Source organism: Petaurus breviceps, unplaced genomic scaffold, assembly GCF_028583685.1.
Source record: "Petaurus breviceps papuanus isolate PSGF00001 unplaced genomic scaffold, PetGlider_PUasm1.0 186, whole genome shotgun sequence".
Lineage (NCBI taxonomy): Eukaryota > Metazoa > Chordata > Mammalia > Diprotodontia > Petauridae > Petaurus > Petaurus breviceps.
Window position 1 is genome coordinate 18,061,532 of NW_027185798.1, and position 23,573 is coordinate 18,085,104.

Consider the following 23,573-nt stretch of genomic DNA (forward strand, 5'->3'; position numbering starts at 1 on the left):
TTCATCACCTCTCCCCCTTACACACACACACACACACACACACACACACACACACACACGCACCCCTCTTCCTTCATCACCTGTCCCCCTTCTACCTTTCTGGTCAGTCTTTTTTACCCCTCGCTCCCCTCCACACTCTCTGTGACCCAGCCACATTGTCCTCCTTGGTGTTCCTCAGACACCACACCCCATCTCCTGAGCATTTTCCCTGGCTGCCCCTCATGCCCTGAATACTTCTCCCTCCTTGTCTCCACCTCCCCGCTTCCCTGGCCTCCTTCAATTCTCAGCTGAAACCCCACCTTCTGCAGGAAGTCTTTCCCAGTCCTTCATCTTCCTGCCTTCCCTCTGAGGGAATTTCTCCCCCAATTTCTCCTGTGCACATCCTTTCCTTATGTAGTTTTCTGCATGTTGGCTCCCCCATTAGACTGGGAGCTCCTGAGAGCCGGCTGGGGTTTACTTTTCTTTCCCCCTTCCTTCCTTTTTCCATCCCTCACTCCCTTTCTCTTTTCTCTTTCTTCCTTCTTTCCTTCCTCCCTCCTTTTTTCCCCTCTCTTTCTCTTCCCCCCCTCCCTCCCTCCCTTCTTCCCTTCTTTCCTCCCTCTTTTTCTTTCTTTTGTCCCTCCCTCCTTTTTTCCATCTCTTCCTCTCTCTTTCTTTTTTCTTCCTTCCTGCCTTCTTTGTATACTCAGCATTTAGCACATTTATGCCCCACATATAGTGGGTTCTTAATAAATACTCATTGACCAGTTGACTGATAGGGCATGCAGCTTGGTTCCTCTCCAGATGGGCCAGGCATCTGCTTTCTGGAGCATCAAGCACAGTGAAGTGTGAGGAAGGTAAGGAGTCCTCATCGTTGAGGAATCCTCTGGTGTCCTCTCACCCAGGACCGGTTCTCTGACCGAGTGTTGAATGTGCAAGGTGGACTCATCAGGTCTAGGCATTCAGAAAAGGGAGGGGGAGATCAGTAGGGAGTGCAGGAAATGACTGTTCCAGGGGCAATGTCACATTTCCCCTCCCCATTGATGAGCTTAGGATTCTATATGTGATAGACAGCAAGATGATGAGGTCACCGAAGACCAGAGAAGAGACATATGGCCCCCCAAAAAAAATAGATGGGTTTGGAAGTTAAGGTGTGTTTGTATGTGTATATGTGTAGGCATAATGGGGAAGGATTGGATTCCAGATTGTGCCTATGGAAATTCCATCTGAAAGTCTCATAAATGTGATGATTACTGAAGATATTGAATTTCATTTAAACTAAATAAGCCACAGCTTCCCTAGAGTACTCAGCTGTGTTCAGATCTAGTCATGTAGGAGAGGAATAGTGTGATTTTGTGAGGAGCAGAACTTTGGAGAAAGGCACAGCTTGGTCCAGTCACCCTGTGTCTGTCTACCTGAATCTGGGGGCCCTCAGGGCCCCAGCAAGAACCCGTGCTGAGAAGTTGGCTGTGATTTACAGCTGAGAAGGGGAGAGTAAGGGTCATGGGAGGGCAGGGAAAGGTCCTCCATGGAGAGTGATAATGTCATTGCCCTTCCCCATAACCAGGGGTAGGGCTGCTTGGGCTTCCATTTAGGCCTTCCCCCTACCTCTCCCCAGTATGGTTCCCCATCATACTCCCTTCTCCTTAGATGTGATTTTAAAATTTTGGAAGCCTCAGGGAGACAGTAAAGATATTTGCCCAAGGCCTTCTGGAGGCTGAAGTCCAAGGACTCTGGCCCAGCCTTGTCCCCAGGGCACGCGCACCCAGCAGCCTTACTAACTCACAGTCACTTTGACATGTTTCTCATGAGCCCCTCGGCCAGCAGCTGGTCCCTCCCACCATCTTCTCCCTCTCCCCTTCCCTGTAGGTTATTGCAGCCGACTGCAAGAGGGTCACAGTGCTGAAGTATTTCCTGGAAGCCCTTTGTGGACAAGAAGAGCCTCTGCTGGCATTCAAGGGTGGAAAATATGTGTCAGTGGCGCCCGTCCCAGACACCATGGGAAAGGAAATGGGAAGCCGAGAGGGAAAACAACTGGAAGATCAGGTACTGTGCGGGAAGCGTGGGCCCTGGCCCAGGGAAGCGCTCCCCAGGGGCCGGCCTCTGCCCGGGCCGCACTCTCTCTCTGAGCTATTTATAGCCTCTGCATGCCGGGCCTGTGGGTGAATCTCCGACAGCCGGCTTCTCACCAGTGCACTCTGCCTTTGCCCCTGCCGGGCCCTCCTGCCCGCTGCCTCCATCTCCTACGAGTTCCAGATGCTGCTTTTTAATACTGCATTGGAAGGGGGGGGGGGGGGGGGTTTACTAATGCACAGCTCTGGAGGCTTAGGGAAGGGGCCGGGGTGAGGGGGATGTCAGGGTTCAGGGTGAGGATCAAGTTTATAGGCATGGAGCACAGGCTGCACAAGGCTCCAGCGCACGGACAGGAAGAGCGGACAGCCCTGGCCCCCTCCTTCCCCTCCCCCACCTCGGCTGCCCTCCCTGAACATCCTGATGTGATTAAGGAGTTCTCCTCTTGTTTGTCTGCCCTTGGTTGTTCCTGTAGCCCTTTTTTCACTGCAGGTCCTCAGAGACCGAAAGAGACAGGGTGAGATGGAGTGAGACAGACAGACACTATATGCCTGTGTACATGCAGAGCATTCCTGCTGCCAGATGCCCTGCTGTGTGTGTGTGTGTGTGTGTAAGAGAGAGAGCATGTTTGCCTCTATATATGTAAAGTGATGCTGCCTGCCATGTCTATGCATGGGGGGGGGGGTCATTGTGTGACTATGAACTCTGCTGCCAGGCTCCACTTGTGGGTATCTGTGTGTGTGTTTGTGGGCATCACTGTCCACTGTGTGCCCGAAGGGGTCTGCATTTATGGGGCTTTTGTCTCCTTGCCTGCAGATTGAGTTTCACTCTACAAAGTGAAAAACATGGGGAGACTTCCAAGGGCAGAGGTGAATGGTTTGGGAGGCGGAGGCCAGACCACCCTTGGGCCAAGAGCTATTTGCCCTGTGACCATGGCCAGGGCTTGTAGGACAGGGAGGTGTGAAGGAGGTGAAACCAGTGTCAACTGAGGGTTGTGAGCTGGGCCAGTTGTGATGAAGGAGGAAGCAAGAATAACCAGGGCCCTCGGACCCTCTCCTTGTTGGGGCCAAAGCAGATCCGACACATGCCTGTGGGTCTGTAGGGAGCTAGAGTTCCAGGCACACTTTACTGTTAGCCAGATGGCGTCCTTTGCTTCTCACAGGAGCAAGCAAGGGAGAGCACTGACCCGGCAGTCCTTTGTGCCCTCGTGCCTTCAATCTCTCTGCTTCTCACCTGGGGACCTTCCCAAGCCCCTTGTCACTCCCTGTGTGGGAAGATGCAGAAGCTGAGGCTCCCAGAGCAAGGCCCTGCTCAGCTCCCAAGTGCCTGCCAGCAGTCTCCTGCTCCCCTCCTCTGAGGTGGCACAGAACAGGTCTCTTGTCACAGCACCGTGTTCTGCAGTCTCCCCATCTCAGCCCATTTGACCAGAACAAAGGTCATGACCCACATGAGGCTGCCCACTTCTTCCTTTTCCCACGAGCCTCCTGGCTTCCCTTCTGTGAATGGCTCCTGGGAAACCCTTCCTAGCCCAGCCTGTGTCATTTCATAACCTTGAAGTTCCTCATCTGCTGGTAGAGCTGAGTGAGTGAGGTTCAGTAACCGTCTCTTGACCCCAAACTCTGCCCTGGCCTTGGCGACTGCTGAATACGTGGGCACGGGCCCCCAGGGACTGGCCAGGTCTTCTGCCTCCCATCACCCAAGTGTTGGTGAGCTCTGCAAGGGAGGAAATGGTTTTCAGATGAAATCCTCCTCTTCCCCATGCACAATCTGAGCCTCTGGAAGAAATGAAGGATAGGGAAAAGAACACTAATCACAAGAGTCATAGGCAGATGGAATCTGTGTTTATGTAGTGTAGGCCCCACAAGGAGAGTTCCCCAATCTGGAATCTCCTCTCTCCTCCAGATAGCGACCCGAGATCTCCATGTATATGAGTCTCATCCATTTTGTTGGCATGAGGCAGGTCAGGGTGGTTAGTGCTTGAGGGCTGTTACTCACTCGCTCCCCAGTTCCCCAGAGATGCTGCTGGAGCACCAGTAGAGCTCCCTGGCACTAATTTTTCAAGTTCCTGCTTTTAAGACCTGACTTTCTCTTCTTCAGAGCTAAGCCAACAAACTCTTCAGAGTCTGATCTTAGGATGAGCAGTTGAAGGGCAGAGTTGAGGCCGGACATTGCGGGGGGGGGGGGGGGGGTTTTCTCACACCTTACTCAGCCAAGAATGGAAGGATTGCCTGGCTCTGACCTTAGGCGCTCGACTTAGTCATTATAGCAGTAAGCAGATACCAAGGAGATCTTGGTTTCCCTTTCACTAGGCTCCTACCCCTAGACAAAGGAGTCCAGTCTGGTGCTTCTGCTGTTGGAACCTCTAGTGGGAAGCATCGGAGACAGTGTCTTGGAGCAGAGGCTGAGGCCCACACCCTCTCTCCCTCTCTCCCTCCCTCCCTAAGCCCTCCCCATCTACCCCTGCTAACTCTGTCCCTCCAAGGAAGCTTTCCCGAGCTCCATCGGGCAGCTGCATTTTCTCTGCTGACCAGGGCCAGAAAGAGAGAAGAGCAGAATGTGGGACCACCCGGAGAGTGGCCTTTGAGAGCAGAGGCTGCGGTAGGGGAGGTGACGACCTATCAGGCGGGCAGCAAGTTTCCCAAGCTGGATACCCTTGGCCCTGGCTTCAGGGAAACAGCTAAGAAGGCTGACACAGTGGAGAGCATTGCCAGAAGAGGGGACCCAGGCTCTCCCCCTGAGAAGGGGCTGTGGCGGGCTCCCCTGGGCTCCCTGGCACAAGAGAAGTTGTAGGCCTAACTCCCAGGTGTCGCTCAGGTTGCACTCCTGTCACTTACACTGAGCATGAAGTGCATTTCACTTTGAGAATTTCGATTTTCCCCACTGTTTTTTCTTGTAGTAGTTTCAGAAGGAGAGTAGTCTGCCTGATTCGGAGCATAGGAGGATGCTTGGAAGGACGATTCACTGTGAATGTGCGAGAACTGTTAGGAATATGGGAGCAGCCCAGCTGGGAGGGCTAGGTGTCAGCACCTGTGGGCTAGGACACAGCTCTGCCCCGGCCCCCCTTCTGCCTAGTCACAGCATGGCCTCTCTCCGGGGCCAGGAAGTGCAGAGCAGAGCTGCAAGTGAGAGCTCACACCTAACTGTCTTTTCTCCTGCCTTTTTTTCTGGGCCTGCTCCTGCTGCCTGAAGGAGGACGATGTGGTCATTGAAGATTTTGAGGAAGATTCTGAGGCTGAAGGCAGTGGGGGCGAGTATGATATCAGAGAGCTTCGTGCCAGGAAGCTGGCTTTGGCCAGGAAGATAGCCGAGCAGCAGCGTCGCCAAGAAAAGATCCAGGTGTGTCTGGGAGGGGGAGGCTCTACTCTGACTTGGCTGAGACAAGCTTTGTAGTGGCCCCGCCATGCTGCCAGGGTTTCCCTGGCTAGGCCCGACCTTCCTGGTGGGCCTTCGAGAAGCAAGAGGTAAAGTTCTGCCACAGAGTGAGTGCCCTTTCATAGGAAGGGAGTCCTGGAGGAACCAAAGGATTTTAACTTTTCTGTGTCCTGGATCCCACTGGTAGAAACATGTTTTTAAATGTGTCAAAGTACATAGGATTACAGGAGACACCAATGATGTTAAAATGCAGTTAGCAAAATGTTTTTTAGAAAGTCAGAAGCAAGTTTTGGATGTCAGGCTCAGAAGCCTGCTTCAGGCCTTCCTAGAGAGTCCTTCAAGTAAGGCGTTTTCACACCCTGCCATCACTTGCTTCCAGCTCCTCACACCCCTCCTTAGTCTACAGCCCCTCCTGCTCCATTTGAAGCCTGCCCAAAGAGAAAAAAAGGAGCCTTCCTGTCTAATCAGTCTTCTTACACCCTAAGAGCCCACAGGGCCCCCTCTCGAGTCTTGGGGAGACTCTTCTCATCATCTTTGTGGTTCCTTATCTCTGGGTATGATAGAAGAATGTCTCCAGTTGCCCGGCCCAGGAAATACTAGGTATTACCACCAGGACCTCTATCTTCCTACATGTCCCCGAGTCCACAAGGGAGTCTTTCCGGATCCAGCCTTAAGAGACTCTCTCCAGAGTCCTGAGAATCAAGCTTGGATTGCTGGGGAAGCCCCCCTGGCCGCCCTGACTGGCCCCTTTAAGAGAAGACCCCACATTCACCATGACTGGCTGCCCTGCCTCCTGTCAGCCTCCTTCCTCCGGCCTCACAGCCACAGGAGGATTTCTCAGCAGAGGAAAAATTCCCCCCCAACACCCCCCTCTTCCCCCTTTAATGCCCAGGGCCCTTCACTTCCATAATTCTTCATTTTCCAGCCTTGAACGTAAGCCAGACACATCTGTCTGGCCATATGCGTGAACCCTGCAGTCTGTGCCGAGGTGGCTGTAAAACAGGGCCGGTGAAGGCCCTTCTGGGAGAACGCACACATGTGTGTACCCTCGGGCCTTTGGCTCCCTGCCCAGAACCACTGGGCTTCGTCTCTCCAAACCCACGTTAACCTTTTCTTATTTTTCCTCTTTTTGTTTAATTTAGAAAAAAAAATCTCAAGGAAAAGGTATAAATTGTCCTGGGAGTGGGGGAGAGGCTCCCAGTTAGAGGGGCCGTGATTGTTGGCAGGTACCTGGGTCGCTAATACAATAAGGAAGAATGGAGCACCGAGTGCATTAAGATTGGGGAGATGGGCCATAAATTAAACTGCTCTGAACTCCACCAGCCTCCAAGGGGTGTTAACTGAGAGGTGTAAGTCAAGTCCCCAGCTCTCAGCAAAACAGGAACCACACATGTTTGGGGAAAGGGATGGAAAGATGGAGTTCAAAAGCCTCTGTGGGAGATTCTCGGGCTGCAGCCCCTCCCCCCTTCCTCACTTGTGGGCCTGGACCCCTGGGCCTAAGCTTGTCCATGGCCGGGGGTGGAAGAAGGAGGGGAAGATCTGGGCTCTCTCCACAGCGGACTCCTCCCTCCTTCCGGAGCTGCCGAGGGGCTGTGGAGTGGGGCCGAATGGAGGTCAGAGCAGGGGTGTGGGCAGTTCCCTGGGTCTGCAGCTGGAGCTGAAGCCTAATCAAGACCCTTGATGCTTAAGGCAGCCAAGCACTGCTTTTCACCCCCAGCCCTGGCTTTTTATCTGTTTCCTTGGTGATCCCTGATGTCTCTAGCCTCCCTTTGCCCACTCTCTCTCTCTTTCTGAGAACTCTCCAGGCAGCCCCATCTAGTGCTGGGGGGTGAGCGGAGGTCTGAGATGTCACATTCTCACCCAGTCCCCCGCTGGCCATCCTCCGCGAGGTGTGGCTTCTTGGCACCTTGCCCCTTTGCTGGCACTGCTGCCCTGACCCCAGGAGGCTTCTCTGTGCTTTGGGCTGCAACTGGCTGGGAGCGGCCAGGCTTCCTGAGCAGTCGCAAACATCCCACCTGAAGCACAACAGTCTCTTCCTCTGACCATGGCTATTGTTCTGCTCAGCATTACAGCAGCAGCCCTACTCACCAGCCAGCTATGACATGTGCTCTGAAAATAGCTCTCCTCCCCTGTCCCCTGTCCGCCCGCCTCCTGGACATGCAGCCACTCCTTTGTGGCAGCCCGAGGAGTCAGGATCTAAATATAGCTGGGGAGCACGGGGGGCTGAACAATGGCCCCCCTACACCTGTATGAGAGCCGTTCGCCTTGCCCGCAGCGGAAGGCAGACACCCAGGCCCGGCTCCCGCCTGGCGGGAAGGCCAGCACACTACCAGCTGAGGAACACGTTCACGCCAGGGCAGGAAAGGGTAGCCAGAGGAGCCGCCCTCCCAGGTCGTGCATATGTTCCGGTCCTCCTTCCCTATCAAAGTGCTTCTTTATACAGAGGAGGAAACTGAGGCCCATAAAGAGAGGCTGAAGGTCATGCCAGAGGATTGGAAAGCCTGTCCTCTAGCTTCCCCTGCACCACTTCCCTTTCTCAGTCAAGCCAGAGGTATTTCTGTAGCACTTGTCCTGTGCCTGGCCCTAGTCTAGGAACCATGAGGGAAACCAGACAAGGAGACAGTGTGTTCTCTGGCCTTGAGGGGCTGCCGTTCAGTTTGGGGAGACAGGCTGAGCCCATGCGGTAACTGCTCACTAGAGTGTTTGGCTCCCAAGGTGCTCCAGGAGAAGGGACAGTGCCTCCTTCTAGGGCCTCTTGTCCACAGGAGCAATCAGCACCCCTTCAGGTGAGGTGAACTTGGGAACAGTCGGCAGTAGGAGCCAGAGCACACCAAACTGGCCTCTGACCCTGGTATTTCCACACCTGCCAGGGGGCACAGTGTGCTTCTGAGGAAGTCTGTTTTATTTCTGGGTCATGTGTAAGGTGGAGATGATGATACCTTAGTGACCTGTCCAGCTTGTTCTCAACGCCGAGTGTGGTTTGGAAGCCCTGAAGGCCTCAGGCAGAGCTCACCCCTCTGCCTAATCAGAGGAGCCATAGGGCAGGAGAGGAGGAATGGCAGCAGCCCATCAGTCAGGAGAAACCAGGGAGTGGGGAGCAAGGCAGTTTGTGCCTGGCCATGCCATCCAGTCTTCACTTAGCTATTGACACCTTCACTGGCTAGCTGGGCCCACATACTAATGTCAGCATGTCAAAGCTCTCTCACTTTATAAGAGGAAGACATGCAAGAGGGTTTTCCCAGGTGTACACAATACATTTGCCTCCTCCTAGCTAGAGGATGAGGGGGTCAATACCCTGGAGAAGCTCCATGCTCAGAACTTAGCATTTCTCAAGAGCAGGAAAATTGGATTATTTTCTTTACCTTTGCCCTTATCCACCTCCATGGCAGAGTGATGTCCGTCCCTGTTGTCTGACCTGCCCTCCAGGAAGGGCAGGGGTGAGATACTCGGTCCTTTCTCCTGACTTTCACCTGGTCTGAGCTAACAGGAGCCTCGGCAGAGTGACGGTCTCTTTCCGGGGCATCACACTTGGCCAGGGGCCAGGCAGAATTTGTATGAATCACCAACCCCTCACCCCTAACAATCCCTCAGCCAGAGCCTTCTGTAATTTTTTACTCATACAAACAAAAATAAATCCTGCTACCGGCCTCTGAACTCCACTGCAGTGTGCTCTCCCCACTCCCCAAGCGTCCCCAGGCTGGGAGCAGGGACTTGGCACTCTCCCCACCGACCTCACTTTTTTACACTCCCTGCGCATCCTGTGTCCTTCTCTCACCGTGCGGCTGAGGGATCAGAATGGGACGTGACGGCCGGCACAGGCGCCACGCTCAGCTGCCAGGAATCTGACGGGTAAAATCTGGAAAAGTTGGGAGGGCAAATGCACCACACACACATACACACACTCACATACTAAAAGCACTGCAGAGACATTCACAGAGGGGGAAAGCCTTAAGAGGGGCATCTAAAGTTCTGCTCCTGTCGGGGCAGCCATCACAGGCTGATGACCCAGACCAGACCATCCTCAGAGACCCAGCTAGTACCTAGGGGAAGAGTGAGCAGCTCCTTTGAACCCTTCTGACACTAAGTGAGGGCACGGGGGGAACAGGAAACAGTTTTTTGGTGACTCACTGGGCAGAGCTGGGTTAGGGGAAGTTCGCTACAGGAGGCCCTGTTACCAGATGAAGGGGCCGGCTTGATGTCTCACCCCCCCACCACCACCACCACCCTGGAAACTGGGAGGATTGTTGCCACCACTGGTCCCAAAGATTGTAAAACTTTCATCCTTCAGATTTTTCACTGGCCCTGAGCCAAAACTGAGAGAGTAGAGACTGTTCCAGCTTTGCTGTCCTGCCTATCTTTCCTCTTCCCATTCCACCCTCAGAGTTACCATTTGGGAAAGGCTTGCCTCTTCCCCTTTGCATCAGGTCCCATGGGGGCCTGGCGTCTCCAATAGCATCCTGCCACCAGGTCAGGTCCAGAAGGTAGAAGAGGACCCTGGAGAGATACAGATCAAGCAAGACAAAGATGCCATCAATACTCAGTCTCCCCGTGAAGGCAAAGAAGGACCAGCAGTGCTGTTGTCCTTGGTAGGGTGAAAGAAACTGGTGTGGAAAAGGTTAGCCTAGTGATGTGAATGAGCAGATCGTCTCGCTGTCCTTTCTGCTTCTCCAGATGCCCCTGGGTCCCTGAGCTTTCTCTGTCTCCTCAGATGGAGGCCAGAATGGGGAGTGCTCCAGGTAGGGGGGAGTGAGAAGGCCTGGGGAAGGGGAGGAAGAGGAGGAAGAAGATGAAGAGTGGAGCGGATGCCGTGTTTGGGTGGAGCAGACAGGACAGGAAGAGGTTATCTGAGCTGTGGGGTTGTGGTACCTGGGAAGGGGAGTGACCTCAATGGTTCATTCTCACGCTCTCAGTTACTTGAAAAGAGTTTGCCCTGCAAGTGGGCATGTTTGGGCGGGGGGCGGAGCGGGCATGGATGGCAGCCAGCCATAGAGAGGTGAGGCCTGCAGCCATTCAGGGTTACAGGGGCAACTTTCCCTTACTCAGAAAGAGAGGTCCCCCGAAGGTCACAGGGAGGCCACCTTCTCCCTCCTTTAGAAACCTCGGGCTTTCAGTTTTACTGTCATCACCCAGGAAACTGGAGCGGTGCTTCTCTTTTCTGTTGGTGGCTGGGGCTCAGCACCACAGGGCCTGGCCTTCCTCGGTGCACCTGCCCTGGGATCAGTGCCACACCCAGCATATCCTGAACAGTGCTGTAGCCAGGGCATGTTGTCGTCCTCACTGAAACTCCCATTCAGAGAGGGTCACCAAGGGAGCGTGGGGGGGGTGTGTGGTGGTCAAACCCAGCTTTGAGAAGATGTCAGAAATGAGTGTCTCCCCCCCCCGCCCCGAGAGAGAACTCCAGAGCACTTGGAATATTAAAGCTCATCCTTATTAAAAATCCAAATCCAGATGGCTGCAGAAGGCCAAGGTTCCTGTAGCCACTGAGTTTGGGGGGGGAGGGTGGGAACTAGGGGCCATGGAGAATCGAGAAGAGCCAGCGAGGCCCAGAGTCACCCAGGGAGCATAAAGAAAAGCCGGGCCTTAGGCCTGGGCCCTCCGCCTCCTGGGCTATCTCCTCCTGTGGCATCTCATTCAGCAGAGTTGCATGGACATTATGTCTAGGCAGGGGAGCTGGGTCTTCATGCCCATGGTATCGAGTTGTCATTATCAGGCAAACTTGATCTTGATTTTGATTTATTAAAGCAGTCTGGGTGCCCCTGGCCAAGTCTGTAAGCGTTTGGACAGGCTGAGTATCTCGAGTGATTTCAGAAACCCCATGGAACATTGACCCAGTGATCATGAGATCTGTTAGCTTTGCATGTAACTCCATCTTCCTGACCATTCCATCTTTATGCTTTTGGTACCCTGGTTGTCTCTCTCTACCTTGAGCCTCCGGGGGTCTGGCCCCAGAAGCCCAGCACTCCTCTCCATCCTCTGAGCCCTGCTTTCAGAGCTGGCCCTGAACTGCTTGGGGCTCCCTTTTCCTCTGGTTCCACAGGGCAGGATGCTGACACATCTTCCAGTTGACCCTTTCTCACTCATCATCAGCCTGCCTGTGTCTTGTAGGCTGTCCTGGAGGACCAGACTCAGATGAGGCAGATGGAGTTAGAGATCAGACCCCTGTTCCTTGTGCCAGACACCAACGGCTTCATTGACCACCTGGCCAGCCTGGTGCGGTTGCTGGAGAGCAGGAAATACATCCTTGTGGTGCCTCTCATCGGTGAGTCCATGGCCCCCCCCCCCCCCCCCCCACACACACAACCTCTGCCTTCATGCAGTCCTGAGTGCTCCCCAGACGTCACAGTCCTGGGATGGTGGTGGAGCCAGGTTCAGAGGAAACCTGGGAAGGAGCAGGGCAAGGAAGAATTGTTTAACAGCACAAGCTGGGCAGATGAGTAGGACCGATCCATGGCAAATGGACTCCTGCATCTTAGCAGCTCAGGCCTGCCTGAGCCCAGCCCTTGTTTTTATCCTTATAAAGCTCGCAGTAAAACGGCAAAGCTGGTTCCCGTTATTGGTAAACACTCAGGCCTGGCAGATAACGGCAGTGCTGCTGGGTGGTCTGGCAGAAAGTCTGGGAGGATTTGAAGTGGTTAGATGCCTTTGGTCTGATTGTCTTATAACTTTTCACGATGATTCTGTTGGTTGGAGGTAGCATTCCTCTGGCCGGTGTCACCACAAGACTGGACTGATGAGGCCATCCATAATGGGCCCTGGGCTTTGAGCAGGCACTGCTGACCCAGTGCTGGTGATGGGTGGGTGTCAGCACCTCAGAACCTCACTTCATCCCAGTCCTTGGAACAAGGACTTAGCTGAGGCTTCACTGGAGACAGACACGCTTTGAGGGATCTGGTCTGCCCTGTGTCCTGGCACCTTGGCACTCGGCCCCAAGCAGTTTGTCAGCTTCCATCAGACTCTATCACAGGGTAGTTGATGGCCAGTCCACAAAGCAGGATCTTCGGAATGTCTCTGTCAAGTTGGCCAGGGGTCGGTTGCTAAGGACTCCTATTCCTTGGGACAGCAGGGAGTGTGGGAGAAATCTACCCAGCACTCCACCTCTGCCACCCCTTCCAAGACACTCCAGAGAATTGCTTCTCTGCCCTGAGCATCCCAGCCCCTGGGCTGGGGGAAGTAGGTAGGGTATAACTGCCCCAGGGAGGTGATTATTCCCTAGATTGTTGCAAGAAAACACCATCAAACACCATGTAAGCACAGTGGCCCTGATGGGGTCTTCCTCATGGTCCTCCCTCTCTCCCTTCAGGCCCACAGATCCAGGTGGGAGAATAGCAGCTGTGTGCTGGGAAACATTTAACAACCAGCTCTCCTGAGGAAAAAAGATGTTTCATCTGCATTATTCACACTTTCAGTCTAGACAATTAACAAAACAAGAAATCAAACCTTGCTTTTTGTCAGTTTGCTGATTTCTGAGATGTAAATGCTCTTGCTGAAAATCCAGCATGCCCCTGCAGCCCGGCCAGAAAAGCAGAAGGCAGAAATAGCCAGCAGGGGCCTGAGGGGAGATTCTAGAGGGACTGCAAGCATCAGTGTGGGACTTCGTGGGCTCTTGAATGCCTCTGACACAGCTACTCCTGTCCCCAGGGGCCCATCACCTGACAGAGAGGCACCAGCTTGCCCTCTTCCTGAGCCCCAGGGTGTGGAGCAGCCTCAGGGCCATAGTCTGGGCCACCCTGTGCAGCCCAGGAGATCTGGGAGGCCAGAAAGGGATGAGCCCTCCAAGGGCAGCTGGACCCAGACACTGCTGACGTTGCCTTGGTCATGCTTCCAGGTTTTATAGGCCCATCCTTGGTTATCTATGGAAATTCAGAAATGAGGACCAGCCTTTCTGTAGGATAAGCTTACAGTCTTCATTAGGGAAGAAAAGAGTATATAGACAAGAAAGTTTGAATTAGTTGTATGAGAAAAAGATGTGAATTTGTAGAGGAGAGTCTGGTAGCTGTCGGATGCTGCAGCCCCAGCAGCCTCTCAGGCCCTCCAGGGACTGGCTTCTCTTCCATCCGGGCAGCAAGGGGTGAGGTCTGCAGCTTTGCATTGGGCCTCTTTCTCTTGCCCTTTAACCCGATCCTTCTCCTCCAGTCTGACCCCAGCATTGAGAAGTCCTGCCTGGTGCAGAAGCACAAACAGGCTTCCCTTTGAAGCCTGTTTGGTTTGGAGCAGGAAAGCGGATTTGGGGATGGGATACCAGCTTTTCCTGTTTGATGTTCCTCTGGCTGCTGCACCACTCCCCTCCCCCTCCTCCCCACCAGAATCCCAGCTGAGCCTCAGGTTGTGTGTGTGTGTGTGTGTGTGTGTGTGTGTGTGTGTGTGTGTCTGTGTGTGTGTGTCTGTGTGTGTGGCAGCTCCTCTAAATACCCAGACAGTGAATGCCAGGCTTACCATGGAATAGCCTGCTCATGCCGGATCCCCAGGCTGTGAATCACTGTGCTTAGGAGAGGCCTCAGACCCCAAACTCTCCCTGAGCCCCTAAGGAGTGCATATTTCCCACTTGATCTCAGGCTTTTGGCCGGAATCTTGGAAAGAATCTTCACCAGAAATGGAGTTATGTCTCAGACACACACACACACACACACACACATGTTCTTGCTGTGTCAGAGGTGACAGGGGCTTACTGAGGTAGTGGATGGTTGGAAAAGGACAGGGCCCTGCTAAATTAAAATGGTAAAGCATCTCCCCCCCCCCCGCCCCTTGGCCTGTGGTCTCACCCATTCTGCCAATGGGCATGTCCAAAATCTTGGCCTCCACAGTTCCTAAAACCCCCACTCAGGCTTCTACTCCACATGTCCCCAAAGTAGAGGAAGAAAACTTTCCCCTCATTCTCATTCCCTCCCTCGTGCTCTTCTACCCCACACACTCTCCCTGCCCTGGGGAAGGCACACTATTTGGCCACATTCTCCATGAGGCCAGGTGGTGATTCCTCCACCAGCCCCAGAAAATCCTTTTTGAGACTTCAGGGAGGGAGGGAGGGAGAGAGTGCCAAGGGGCAATCAGAAAGGAGAGGCAGCAGGCTTGGAGTCTCTCATTGCAAAGAACCTGGATACTGCACTAAAGCGGGGTGCCCACCGCCCCCTTGCTTTGCCCTCTTTTCCCTCCCCAGTGTGTGCCATGATGCTCGGTGCCAGGTGGATGGGTCCTGTGGCTTGGGAGGGAGTTGACACAGAAGGTTAAGAATCCTGTGAATAAGCTGTGACTTGGATAGATGACCTAAAAGTTGGAATGGCCCTTGAACAAGTGACCCTCCCCTGACCCACCTGCACTGTCAGAAAGAGCTCGGGGTGAATGCTAACTGTGCTCTCTGGGTCTCCATCCATCAGTGATTAACGAGCTAGATGGCCTGGCCAAGGGGCAGGAGACAGACCATCGGGCCGGGGGCTATGCTCGAGTGGTGCAAGAGAAGGCCCGAAAGTCCATTGAGTTCCTGGAGAGGAGGTTTGAAAGCCGGGACTCTTGCCTACGGGCCCTGACCAGCCGTGGCAATGAACTCGAATCCATTGCCTTTCGAAGTGAGGATATCACTGGCCAGCAGGTAAGAAGACAGTTTATCTGGGGAGGTAGATTCAGTCACACACCAGAAGGCAGAGGACTTAAGAGAGAGGAGAACCAGCTGACAGCTAGCCTTTGGGACAGATAGCATATAGGTAGGCTTCCCTTGGGCACCATGTGCCTGATGCTGGGCCGAGGTCGCACGGCTCAGGGCCTGAGCCAGAGCCCCAAGAACAGTGGTACTATTGGCAGGAACATGTAGCTTATCAAGCCCCATGTAGGCCAGTGTTTGACCCTCTCCATTTGCAGTGCACATCTTTTCCCAGAAGTTTCATGGCCACATTCTGACATGTTACACACTCTCCTTCTCCAGGGAAATAATGATGACCTGATCCTCTCTTGCTGCCTTCACTACTGCAAAGATAAGGCCAAGGACTTCATGCCTCCCAACAAAGGTACCACTGCCTTGGGCCTGCTTTCCCTCCACAGAGCCCATTCTCTCCCGGTGGGTGCTCTCTGAAGAGTGCCAGCAGGAATGTGGGTGGTGTAGCATGGGCCCCTCTGAAAAGCAGCCTCTTTGTTCACATTTGCCCTGCTCTCTACATCCCCAAGAAGATTGGAGCCTGCCTGAACACCCATGGCCTTCAGTATGGCCCTGCTCCACCAATCTCAACTTCTACTTTGGTTAATAGAAGATGGCACCATAGGCCATTCTCCCTAACGAGAATAATTTACCTGATTTCTAACAGGTGATATAAATTTCTCTTTTTATACTCTCATTCCCCACAGTCCTGGTTACCTGGGCCAAAAACTGACCAGCCCCTAGGAATGAAGCAAGCTATATTCAAATCCCCTTCCTTAGCAAAGCCATGTTCAAATTCTCAAATCCTGTCTCTCTTCAGTTTCTTTAATTCATGTCTGAATCCTTACCATGTATCAGTCATGAGGGTGCTAGCTGAGAGCCGAGGAGGGGTCTGTAGTCTGGAGGGCAACCTCTGTTACCACTTTTCCATCAGGGAAGGAGGAAAACACCTGAAAATGTGGCCCTTGTCAAAAGAATTGGCCAGACCTAGTCAATGACCATTCCCATCTCAGTCTAGAACAACACTGGCCCTAGTGACAGCATTCCCATCTTAGTCTAGAACAATTCTGTCCCCCACACCCGAGCTCCCCGCCCCGAGGCCCTGAAAGCCTTCAGTACTTCCCCCTCGTCCCAGCCCACTGAATGGCGGAGCTTCCAGAGAATCCTCCCCTCCTGGGATAACTTTCACCTTGGTGTTTTCTGCCCACATTTCTGGCCTGCCCAGGTCCTTCTGTCGTTTCTTCTATGTGATGGGAGTTCTCAGTACTTCTAGTATCATCTGCAGAATTCATCATTGCTGAGCTGTTCGTTCTCTCTGTTTATTCTCATAGCCCCTCTCCTGCCCATCTAGCCTGGAGGCTTCACCCCAGGGCTGGGCTGTCGCCCACCCCCAGTTGTCACTTCTTCCCAAGGGCTAGCTCCAGATCCACAGAGGTTTCCCAGCCTCCTTTTGGTCATGGCCTTCCATGCCTCTGCAGCAGGACTGGGAGGGAGAACTCCCAGCTGACTAGGACTGAAGGCCACTGCCTCTGAGGCGTTTGCTGCAGTAGAGCCCTGCACAGGTGGAACCCTTGTGGTGTTCAGAGATGAACAAATGGTGCTCAAGCCAAGGAATCTTCTTTCTTTGGCCTTAATAAACTCTCCCCACCTCCCAACCCCCACCCTTCGGCTCCCCTTCCCAGAAGGCTTCCACGGGACTCAAACTGCCACCCTGGGGACCGCCCCTATTGCAATTACATCAGCAGCTGCTGGAGTAATCAAACCCCATTTGTCAGTGTGAATTCTTAGCAGATTAACTTGTCAGATTCACAGAGAAACCGTCACCAAATGTTTATGTGTAAACGATGTTGAATTTTAAAATCATGTGGATTATGGCGGATGGGGCCTGACAAGATGACAGTCTCTGGTTTCTAACAAAGTTCGGTTACCAGTGTCAAAACAGAGGATGTTTATTGTTAAAAATGTCTCAAAGTATCCGCAGAAACCCCTTCGGACCCCTGCCAGCAACACCGGGCCTGAGCTGGCTGACCTGGGGCCTGGGACTCTCCCAGTTTGAGTCCCAGGCCAGGCAGGGATGGGGTTGTGTGTAGCCTCAGACCCAGGCCCCCAAGGGGTCCCGATCTGAACCATGAAATGGCCTCTAAGGGCATCCCTTTGCCCCTCTTCCTTGCCTCCCTCACTACATCCGTGGTCCACTCTTTCCCCCTCCCTTTTCAAATTTGTCCCACACATCCAGACATCCTCATCCTCCCCAAGGAGGAAGTTGGCAGGTCAGACATGGATGTTTGCAATCCCCCCTTTCCCTGTGCAACAGGCCCAGAACAGAGCATGCTGGGACACTTAGAAACAGGCATTTGGCCATGGAGATGGGTCTTCAAGGGACTAAGAAAAGGCAGCTGGAGGATGGGAAAGGAGAAAGAGGTGGCAGTAAGGAGTGCATGGGTTCAAGGGTGGCTGGCCCTACCTCCGACCCCCCTCAGGGTGCAGAAGAGGCCCCATTCCCTGGCTTGCCTTGCTGGTGCATCTAGGAGAGAAGAGCCCTCACTTCCCCAACACTGAGCTTTATGCCAGAAAGTACCAAGGAATCCTCCTTCAACTTCCGCTCCCAGAATCTAGAACAGGGCTTCATAGGCTTTTATGTGTCTAGACCCCTTTGTCAGTGTGGTAAAGTCCTGTTTTCAGAACAAGGTTTTTAGATGCATAAAACACATTGTGTTATTCTATTGAAATATAGTTAAAGTATTTTTCAAAACAAGTTCTCAGACCTCAGGTGAAGAATCCTTTGAGCTAAGGCAAATAGAAAAAGCTTCAGAGACCCTCAGTCCTGGACCCTCCAAGGTGTGGCCTCAGGCACCTGGGGAGCACCCCCTTACCATTTCTCCGTCTTTCTTGTGGTCACAGATGAGCCGATCCGGCTTCTTCGAGAGGTGGTGCTGCTGACAGATGACAGAAACCTTCGGGTGAAGGCACTGACGAGAAACGTGCCTGTCCGGGACATCTCTGCCTTCCTCAAGTGGGCACAGGTGGGGTGAGGAGGCCACGCCGGGCACCACCCCGATGGAACCGTTCTCGTGAGGCCAACAGGTGCCACGTGTGGCGTGGGAGGAGCCCAAGCGCCCTGGCCACCCACCCCACCCAGACAATAAACCATCCTCTTCCAACCCAGCGCCGTGGCCGTGGCCGTGCTGTGGGGGAGCCAGGAGCCTCCTCGGGCAGCAGAGATCTAGCAGGGAGGCTGGCTGGTGTCACTGAGCTGGGGCCCGCCCCTGGGCTTAGGCCTTCTCTCTTCCCTCCTCTCTCCCTCCTCCACCCTGATCCACTGAAGACAGGGAAGAGCCTCAGGCACTTGGGGGTTGTGGTGTGCCAGGTTGTTAAAGGGTCTGAGTTGGATGCAGGTGAATGGGGATGGAGGGCCAGTTAGTCTGGTCCTTGGATTCTCCCCATCCCAAGGTCCTCTTTTCTGTCTGTGCTGTAATGAGAAAGTGCAGGGCACCCCCCTCCACCCCAGCCTTGACTTCTGACCTGTGCTGCGTCTTGGACGCCTCGTCCTACCAGCACCCTGGCATTGTCCATACCCTGGCTTGTTTCCTATGTACTGGTCAGAAAGACTTTACTCTTTGCTTCCCCTTCTCTGGGGAGGAGAGGATGGGGTCTAGACTGGAAGGGAGGTCAGGTTGTTACCTCAGGCTTCTTGATTTGGGTGTCCCGGGAAAGATGTCATCCCAGCCCTGGCCCTGGCCTTCTCCTCTCCCTTCTGCCTGTCATGCCCAGTCCTCTCCCATGGACGTTGTTAGCCCTTACCCTCGCTGTCCTAGGTGCCAGATCCTGGTCCCTTTCCTCCCACCCCTTCTCCCTCTTTTCCATTGCCTTTGTTTCCCTCTCTCAATTCACTTTTTCTGTCTTCTCACACTGTACTGCAGACTTCCTTTCTTGGCAGTGAGACATGAAAACCATTTTGCCCTCTGCTCCCAAGTTTCTGTCCTGTGAGCAGACATGTGTAAAGCCTGTCCTGCTTGCCGGAGTTTCAGGAGAGGATGCCTACCCAGGCCTGGACATGTCACCCAGGCAGAAGCCTCACTTGGGAAGGGTCAGCTTTGTCTCTGGCAGGGAAGGGGGTGACTAAGGGGCCATGGGGGAAAGTGCAGTCATTTTTAAGTAGGATTGGTCCTTATTGGGGGAGGTGGTGGTCCCAGCCTTCAGCAGTTCCTTTATTATGCTTCCTGAAGGCAACTCTTACAGGCACAGCCAGGATCCCAGGGTTGGGGAGGACTGGAGGGACTATGGCAGGCCAGCCCACTCACCGGGAGACCACCTCAGTTGGGGGGAGGGGGGGAGGGACAGAGACTGTGTCCAGCAGACAAATAAGGAGGGTGCCTCAAACGGGAAGTGCTCCCGGGATTACCTAGGCAGGGGAGGAGGGGGGGTGTGAGGCTGTGTTTGGGTATCTGGAAACCCCCTGCCCCCAAGCCCTGGGGCTGAAGCAGAGGCCTGGAAGGAGGAGAAACAGGCCCTCCCCTTTCCAGCCTGGTTTGCAAGGCCGGTTTGGTTGTTTTCTTAATAAATCTTTAGTTATGAAACATACCTGAGTCCCAGTGTCATCTGTTTCCAACGGGACTGGGGGAGGAAGGGATTTCGTTTTGGGCTGACTTAGGCTCGTGGCCCCTAGAGTAGTTTCTGGCCCGATCCCGGTACACCCCACCCCGCCCCCCAGGAGAAAGTGGCCAGGCGTTGGTTACTGCTTTATTGCTGTTGGTTCGAGTATAGAAAATGGAAGCGGCTCGGGGAGAGCCTGTGTACACGATAAAAAATATACAAACTCGAGAGATGGGGAGAGGGGAGCCAGGAGGCGGCCGTTCGGGCCCAGCCTTGCCTGTACTAGGACAGGGGCAGCCCGGGACGCATGCAATAAATATCGTCCCGGGCCCCGCGGGGAAAGGGGAGGTGCAAGGACTTGGGAGACGGGGTCTGGGGGCTCCTCCCTCCCAGCTCGCCTCACAGGGGCTGCGGTCGGAAAGCGAAGTGGGCCCCGGGGGCTGGTGCCACTTGTGCAAAATGAGGAACTTCACATTATCGGTCCCAGGGCAGGGGCGGGGGCACCCCCGGGCCGGCTCAGTCCTCCCCCCGCCCCCCGATTTGCCCTGGCCCTGGCGCCGATTGATTCACAGTGAGAACGGGTGCAGACGCAGTGGCCGGAGGTAGGGCGGGGAGCGCCCCCACAGTGAACCCCAGCGCGGCGGCTGTAGCAGCTCAGGGGCCAGTCAGCTCCCGGGATCGGGAGCGGGAACACGGGACAGAGGAACCACAGGAAAAGGCGCGGCTGAGGCCGCGGCGTGGGGGCGGGGCAGGGTCGGGGGTCTCCTTTGGCTGAAGCTCTTATCAAAAATAGAAATCTCCCTTTCCCACCCCCCCCCACCCCCACTCCATCCCCGGGCCTCCCCCCTGCCCGGGCTAAGGCACAAAGCGGTTCCACCTGGTGTGGCCTGGAGGCCGGCCGGGGAGGGGTGAGGGGCAGAGGGGGAGGGCTGCCTCGGTTGCTAGTAGCCGTTGCTGCTGTCCCTCCCGGGGCGGGAACTTCTCTCCATCGCCCCCATTTCCCAGCACACCCGGCGAAGGGGATGCAGTGCAGTCCCCGCTCCGGGCTGGGGTGAAGGGATTTCTAAGTAGGGGAGAAGCGGTCAATGGTCCGGCCGTCGGGTCCCCCCGCTAGGTGCGCGCTCTGGCTCAGCACCTCGGCCGCCTTGTCCGGGCTCAGCCCCAGCTGCTCGGCCGTAAACTTGGCCAGCGGGTAGAGGCTCTCGAGCGCCGCTTTGGGGTCGTGCAGGAAGTGCGTGGTCTGGGCCAGCAGCTCGGCCGCCGCTGCCGCCTTGTCTTGCTGTTTGAGGCCCAGCTGCTCCGCCGTGAGCCGTGCCACCGCGAAGACTCCCTCGGGGAAGTCGAGCTTGGCTTTCCCGTCGGGGCCTGGAGCGCCGGGCAGGCCGCCCAGGCCCGCCAGCGCCCCGGCCGCCCCGCCGCCCGCGCCCACGGCGTGCATCTTCATATGGCTGATGAGGTTGCGCTGCTGCGCGAATTTGCCCCCACAGACCTGGCACTCGTAGGGCTTCTCCCCCGAGTGGATGCGCATGTGCTCCGTGAGTCGGTACTGGCGAGTGAAGCGCATGCCGCACGCGTCGCAGGCGAAGGGCTTAAGGCCCAGGTGGCTGCGCATGTGGCGGGTCATGGTCCCGCGCTGCGTGAACTTCTTGCCACAGATGGTGCAGGGGTAAGGTCGCGTCAGCCAGTGGGTCTTCTCGTGCTGCCGAAGAGTGGCCGGGTCCTTGTAGCTCTTGTCACACGAGGCGCAGCGGTAGGGCCTCAGCAGTTCGCCCAGGCCCCCGGGTCCCCCGGCCCCCTTGTCCCCGCCGCCACCGCCACCGAAGGGGGGTCCCAGGCCTGCCGCGCCCACGGCCGCCGCTTCGGCTGCCTCCACCCTCCCGTACAGCGCTTCCTCCTCCTCCACGTGCGCCTCGACGTGCGCGTTGAGCTGCTCCGAGCTGGGGAAGCCCTTGTCGCACGGGATGCACACGTAGCGGTTGTCGCCGAAGCTCTCGGGCTCTCTGTAGGTCAGATGAGGGCAGTGGTAGCTGGCTAGGTGGCCCCCACCAGGGCTCGGCTCCTCGCTGCTGCCCGTCTCTTCACTGCTGCTCTTGTAGTCGTCCGCGTCGGGCCCGGGTCCGTCCAGGCCCACCCCCGGGTAACGGGGCGGTGGCAGGGGCAGCGGAGGGCCCCCAGGCGAGTCCCCCTCATCTGCAGGCTCTTCAGCCCCGCCGCGCTCCCCGGGGGAGCCGCGGTCCCGCCCGAGCTCGTCTCCATAGCTGGCCAGGCCCGGCTCGGCCTTCATCCAGCGGTAGATCAGCGCAGGCCCATCCGCTCGTCCCGGGGGCTCGGGTCCGGGGCTGCCTCCCGGCCGGAATGGATCGAGAGGCGGCCCGGGCTCCTCCATTTTCTGGAAGGGCAGGGGCAGCGGCAGCGGCAAAGGCAGGGGCAACGAGAGCGGCGGCTCCTTATAGGCGGCCCCAGGCGGGCTGCTGTCGTGGCGCGAAGGTGCCTCGCGCTCGCGCTCCCCAGGGTGCGGCCTCTCGGCTGCAGCCGCTGGGCCTGGGGGGCTCTTCTTGGACAGGTCCAGGCCGCAGAGCGGGGAGCAGCGGCGCTCCGGGGCGCACAGCGACGGCGGCGGCGGCGGCGGCGGTGGCTGAGGAGGCGCGGGGCCCGAGGCGTATAGCTCAGCACAATGGGTGTTGACCGGCGCCTCGGCTCCTGGAGGCAGCTCTGCGGCCGAGGCCTGTGGAGGCGGAGGCCCCGAAGGCGCACCACCCGGGTAGCAGGCCTGGATGACTGGCGTAGTGGCACGCAGGCCCCGGCCAGGCCTCACGTAGGGCGCGTAGCCGCCGCTGCCCCCGCCCCCGCGCAGGTGACAGTACTTGCCGTGTCGTTTGAGCCGCTTTTTGCATAGGGACACGAGGTCTGGGATTTGCAGGTAGCTGGCGGCGGCCAGCACTGCTCCTAGGCTGGGCTCGGCCCCGGGCGCCGCTGCCGCCGCCCCATCCGCGCCGTCTGCCAGACGGCCGGTATAGATGAAGTCCAAGACTAAGCGAAAGACAGCGGGGCTGACCATGTCATGGTCCAGGTTGAGCAGGTTGTCGTGGACCACCAGGGACTTGAGGTAGGCGCTGCTGGCCGCCAGCACGTTCTTGTGAGCCCGGAAGAGTGCGTTCTGCACCACGATGATCACGTCGCAAAGGAACCCTTTGGTGCGTTGGCTGTTGAGCTGCAGCAGCAGCTGTCTGGAGTGTCCCGGCGCCTCCATTGCGTCCAGCATCATCTGCCCTGTGCTCCCACCTGTGGGAACACACGCGACACGACAGGACACGACACAACATACGTACACACACACACACATACACAAGCACAGACAAGGTCAGAGCGGATGCTCAAGAGGCCTCTCTCCACCCCACCCCGCTCGGGCAGCTTAAGGGAGCACCTCCCTTGCAGACTGCCTGCCTCAGACGGGGGACGCGGGAATTGCCTTGGTCGGCCCCCATCTGATGACCTGGGTCACCTAAGCCCGAGAGGCAGCATGACCTGGACCCCAGGAGGAGGGAGGGGAACAAAAAAGCAGGGAAGGAGGTTGTCCTCTCTCTCTTCGGCTGTCTTCTTGGTAGAAGAGCCCAGTGGAGAAAGGGACTGAGTGCCCAAGGCCGAGGTCCCAGTACAGAAGTCGGGGCCCGGGCGGGGATGGCAAGCGGGGAGTTTCCAAAAATAAATCCATTTAAGGGGGGAAAATTTCCGCCTCGGAAGGAGTTACCCGATTTCAGGGAAATATCCGCTTCAGAAAAAGTCATTCAGTCCAGAGGGGAGTGTGTCTCATGGGTGGGGGGGGGGGGGGTACAGTGGGGGGGGAAGGGAACGTTTTGTTTAAAAAGAGCGGTGTTGAGGAAGTGGCTGGTGGCGGGGGGGGAAATGCGTGGGGGGGGGGGACGGGTGACGGCTCGGGGGG

General features: G+C 56.0%; 2 protein-coding genes across 7 annotated transcripts in view; one reads left to right on the plus strand and one right to left on the minus strand.

The window, feature by feature from the left end:
* SMG6 (SMG6 nonsense mediated mRNA decay factor) overlaps positions 1-19,626 on the plus strand; it is a 175,102-nt gene extending 155,476 nt beyond the window's left edge. For 5 of the 6 annotated variants that reach the window (XM_069089640.1, XM_069089645.1, XM_069089642.1 and 2 more), the window contains 6 exons: positions 1,849-2,025; positions 5,239-5,385; positions 11,527-11,680; positions 14,790-15,001; positions 15,332-15,413; positions 17,942-19,626. In XM_069089640.1, coding sequence (XP_068945741.1) covers positions 1,849-2,025; positions 5,239-5,385; positions 11,527-11,680; positions 14,790-15,001; positions 15,332-15,413; positions 17,942-18,072 — 903 coding nt within the window. In that variant the 3' untranslated portion in view covers positions 18,073-19,626. Of the gene's footprint in view, positions 1-1,848; positions 2,026-5,238; positions 5,386-11,526; positions 11,681-12,721; positions 13,875-14,789; positions 15,002-15,331; positions 15,414-17,941 lie in introns of those variants that run through there. The other variant, XM_069089641.1, reaches the window with a different exon arrangement.
* Positions 19,627-19,767: 141 nt separating this feature from the next.
* Positions 19,768-23,573, minus strand: part of HIC1 (HIC ZBTB transcriptional repressor 1) — a 5,170-nt gene continuing 1,364 nt past the window's right edge. Inside the window, exon 2 of the mRNA XM_069089648.1 lies at positions 19,768-22,915. Coding sequence (XP_068945749.1) covers positions 20,697-22,898 — 2,202 coding nt within the window. The 5' untranslated portion in view covers positions 22,899-22,915 and the 3' untranslated portion in view covers positions 19,768-20,696. The remainder of the gene's footprint in view (positions 22,916-23,573) is intronic.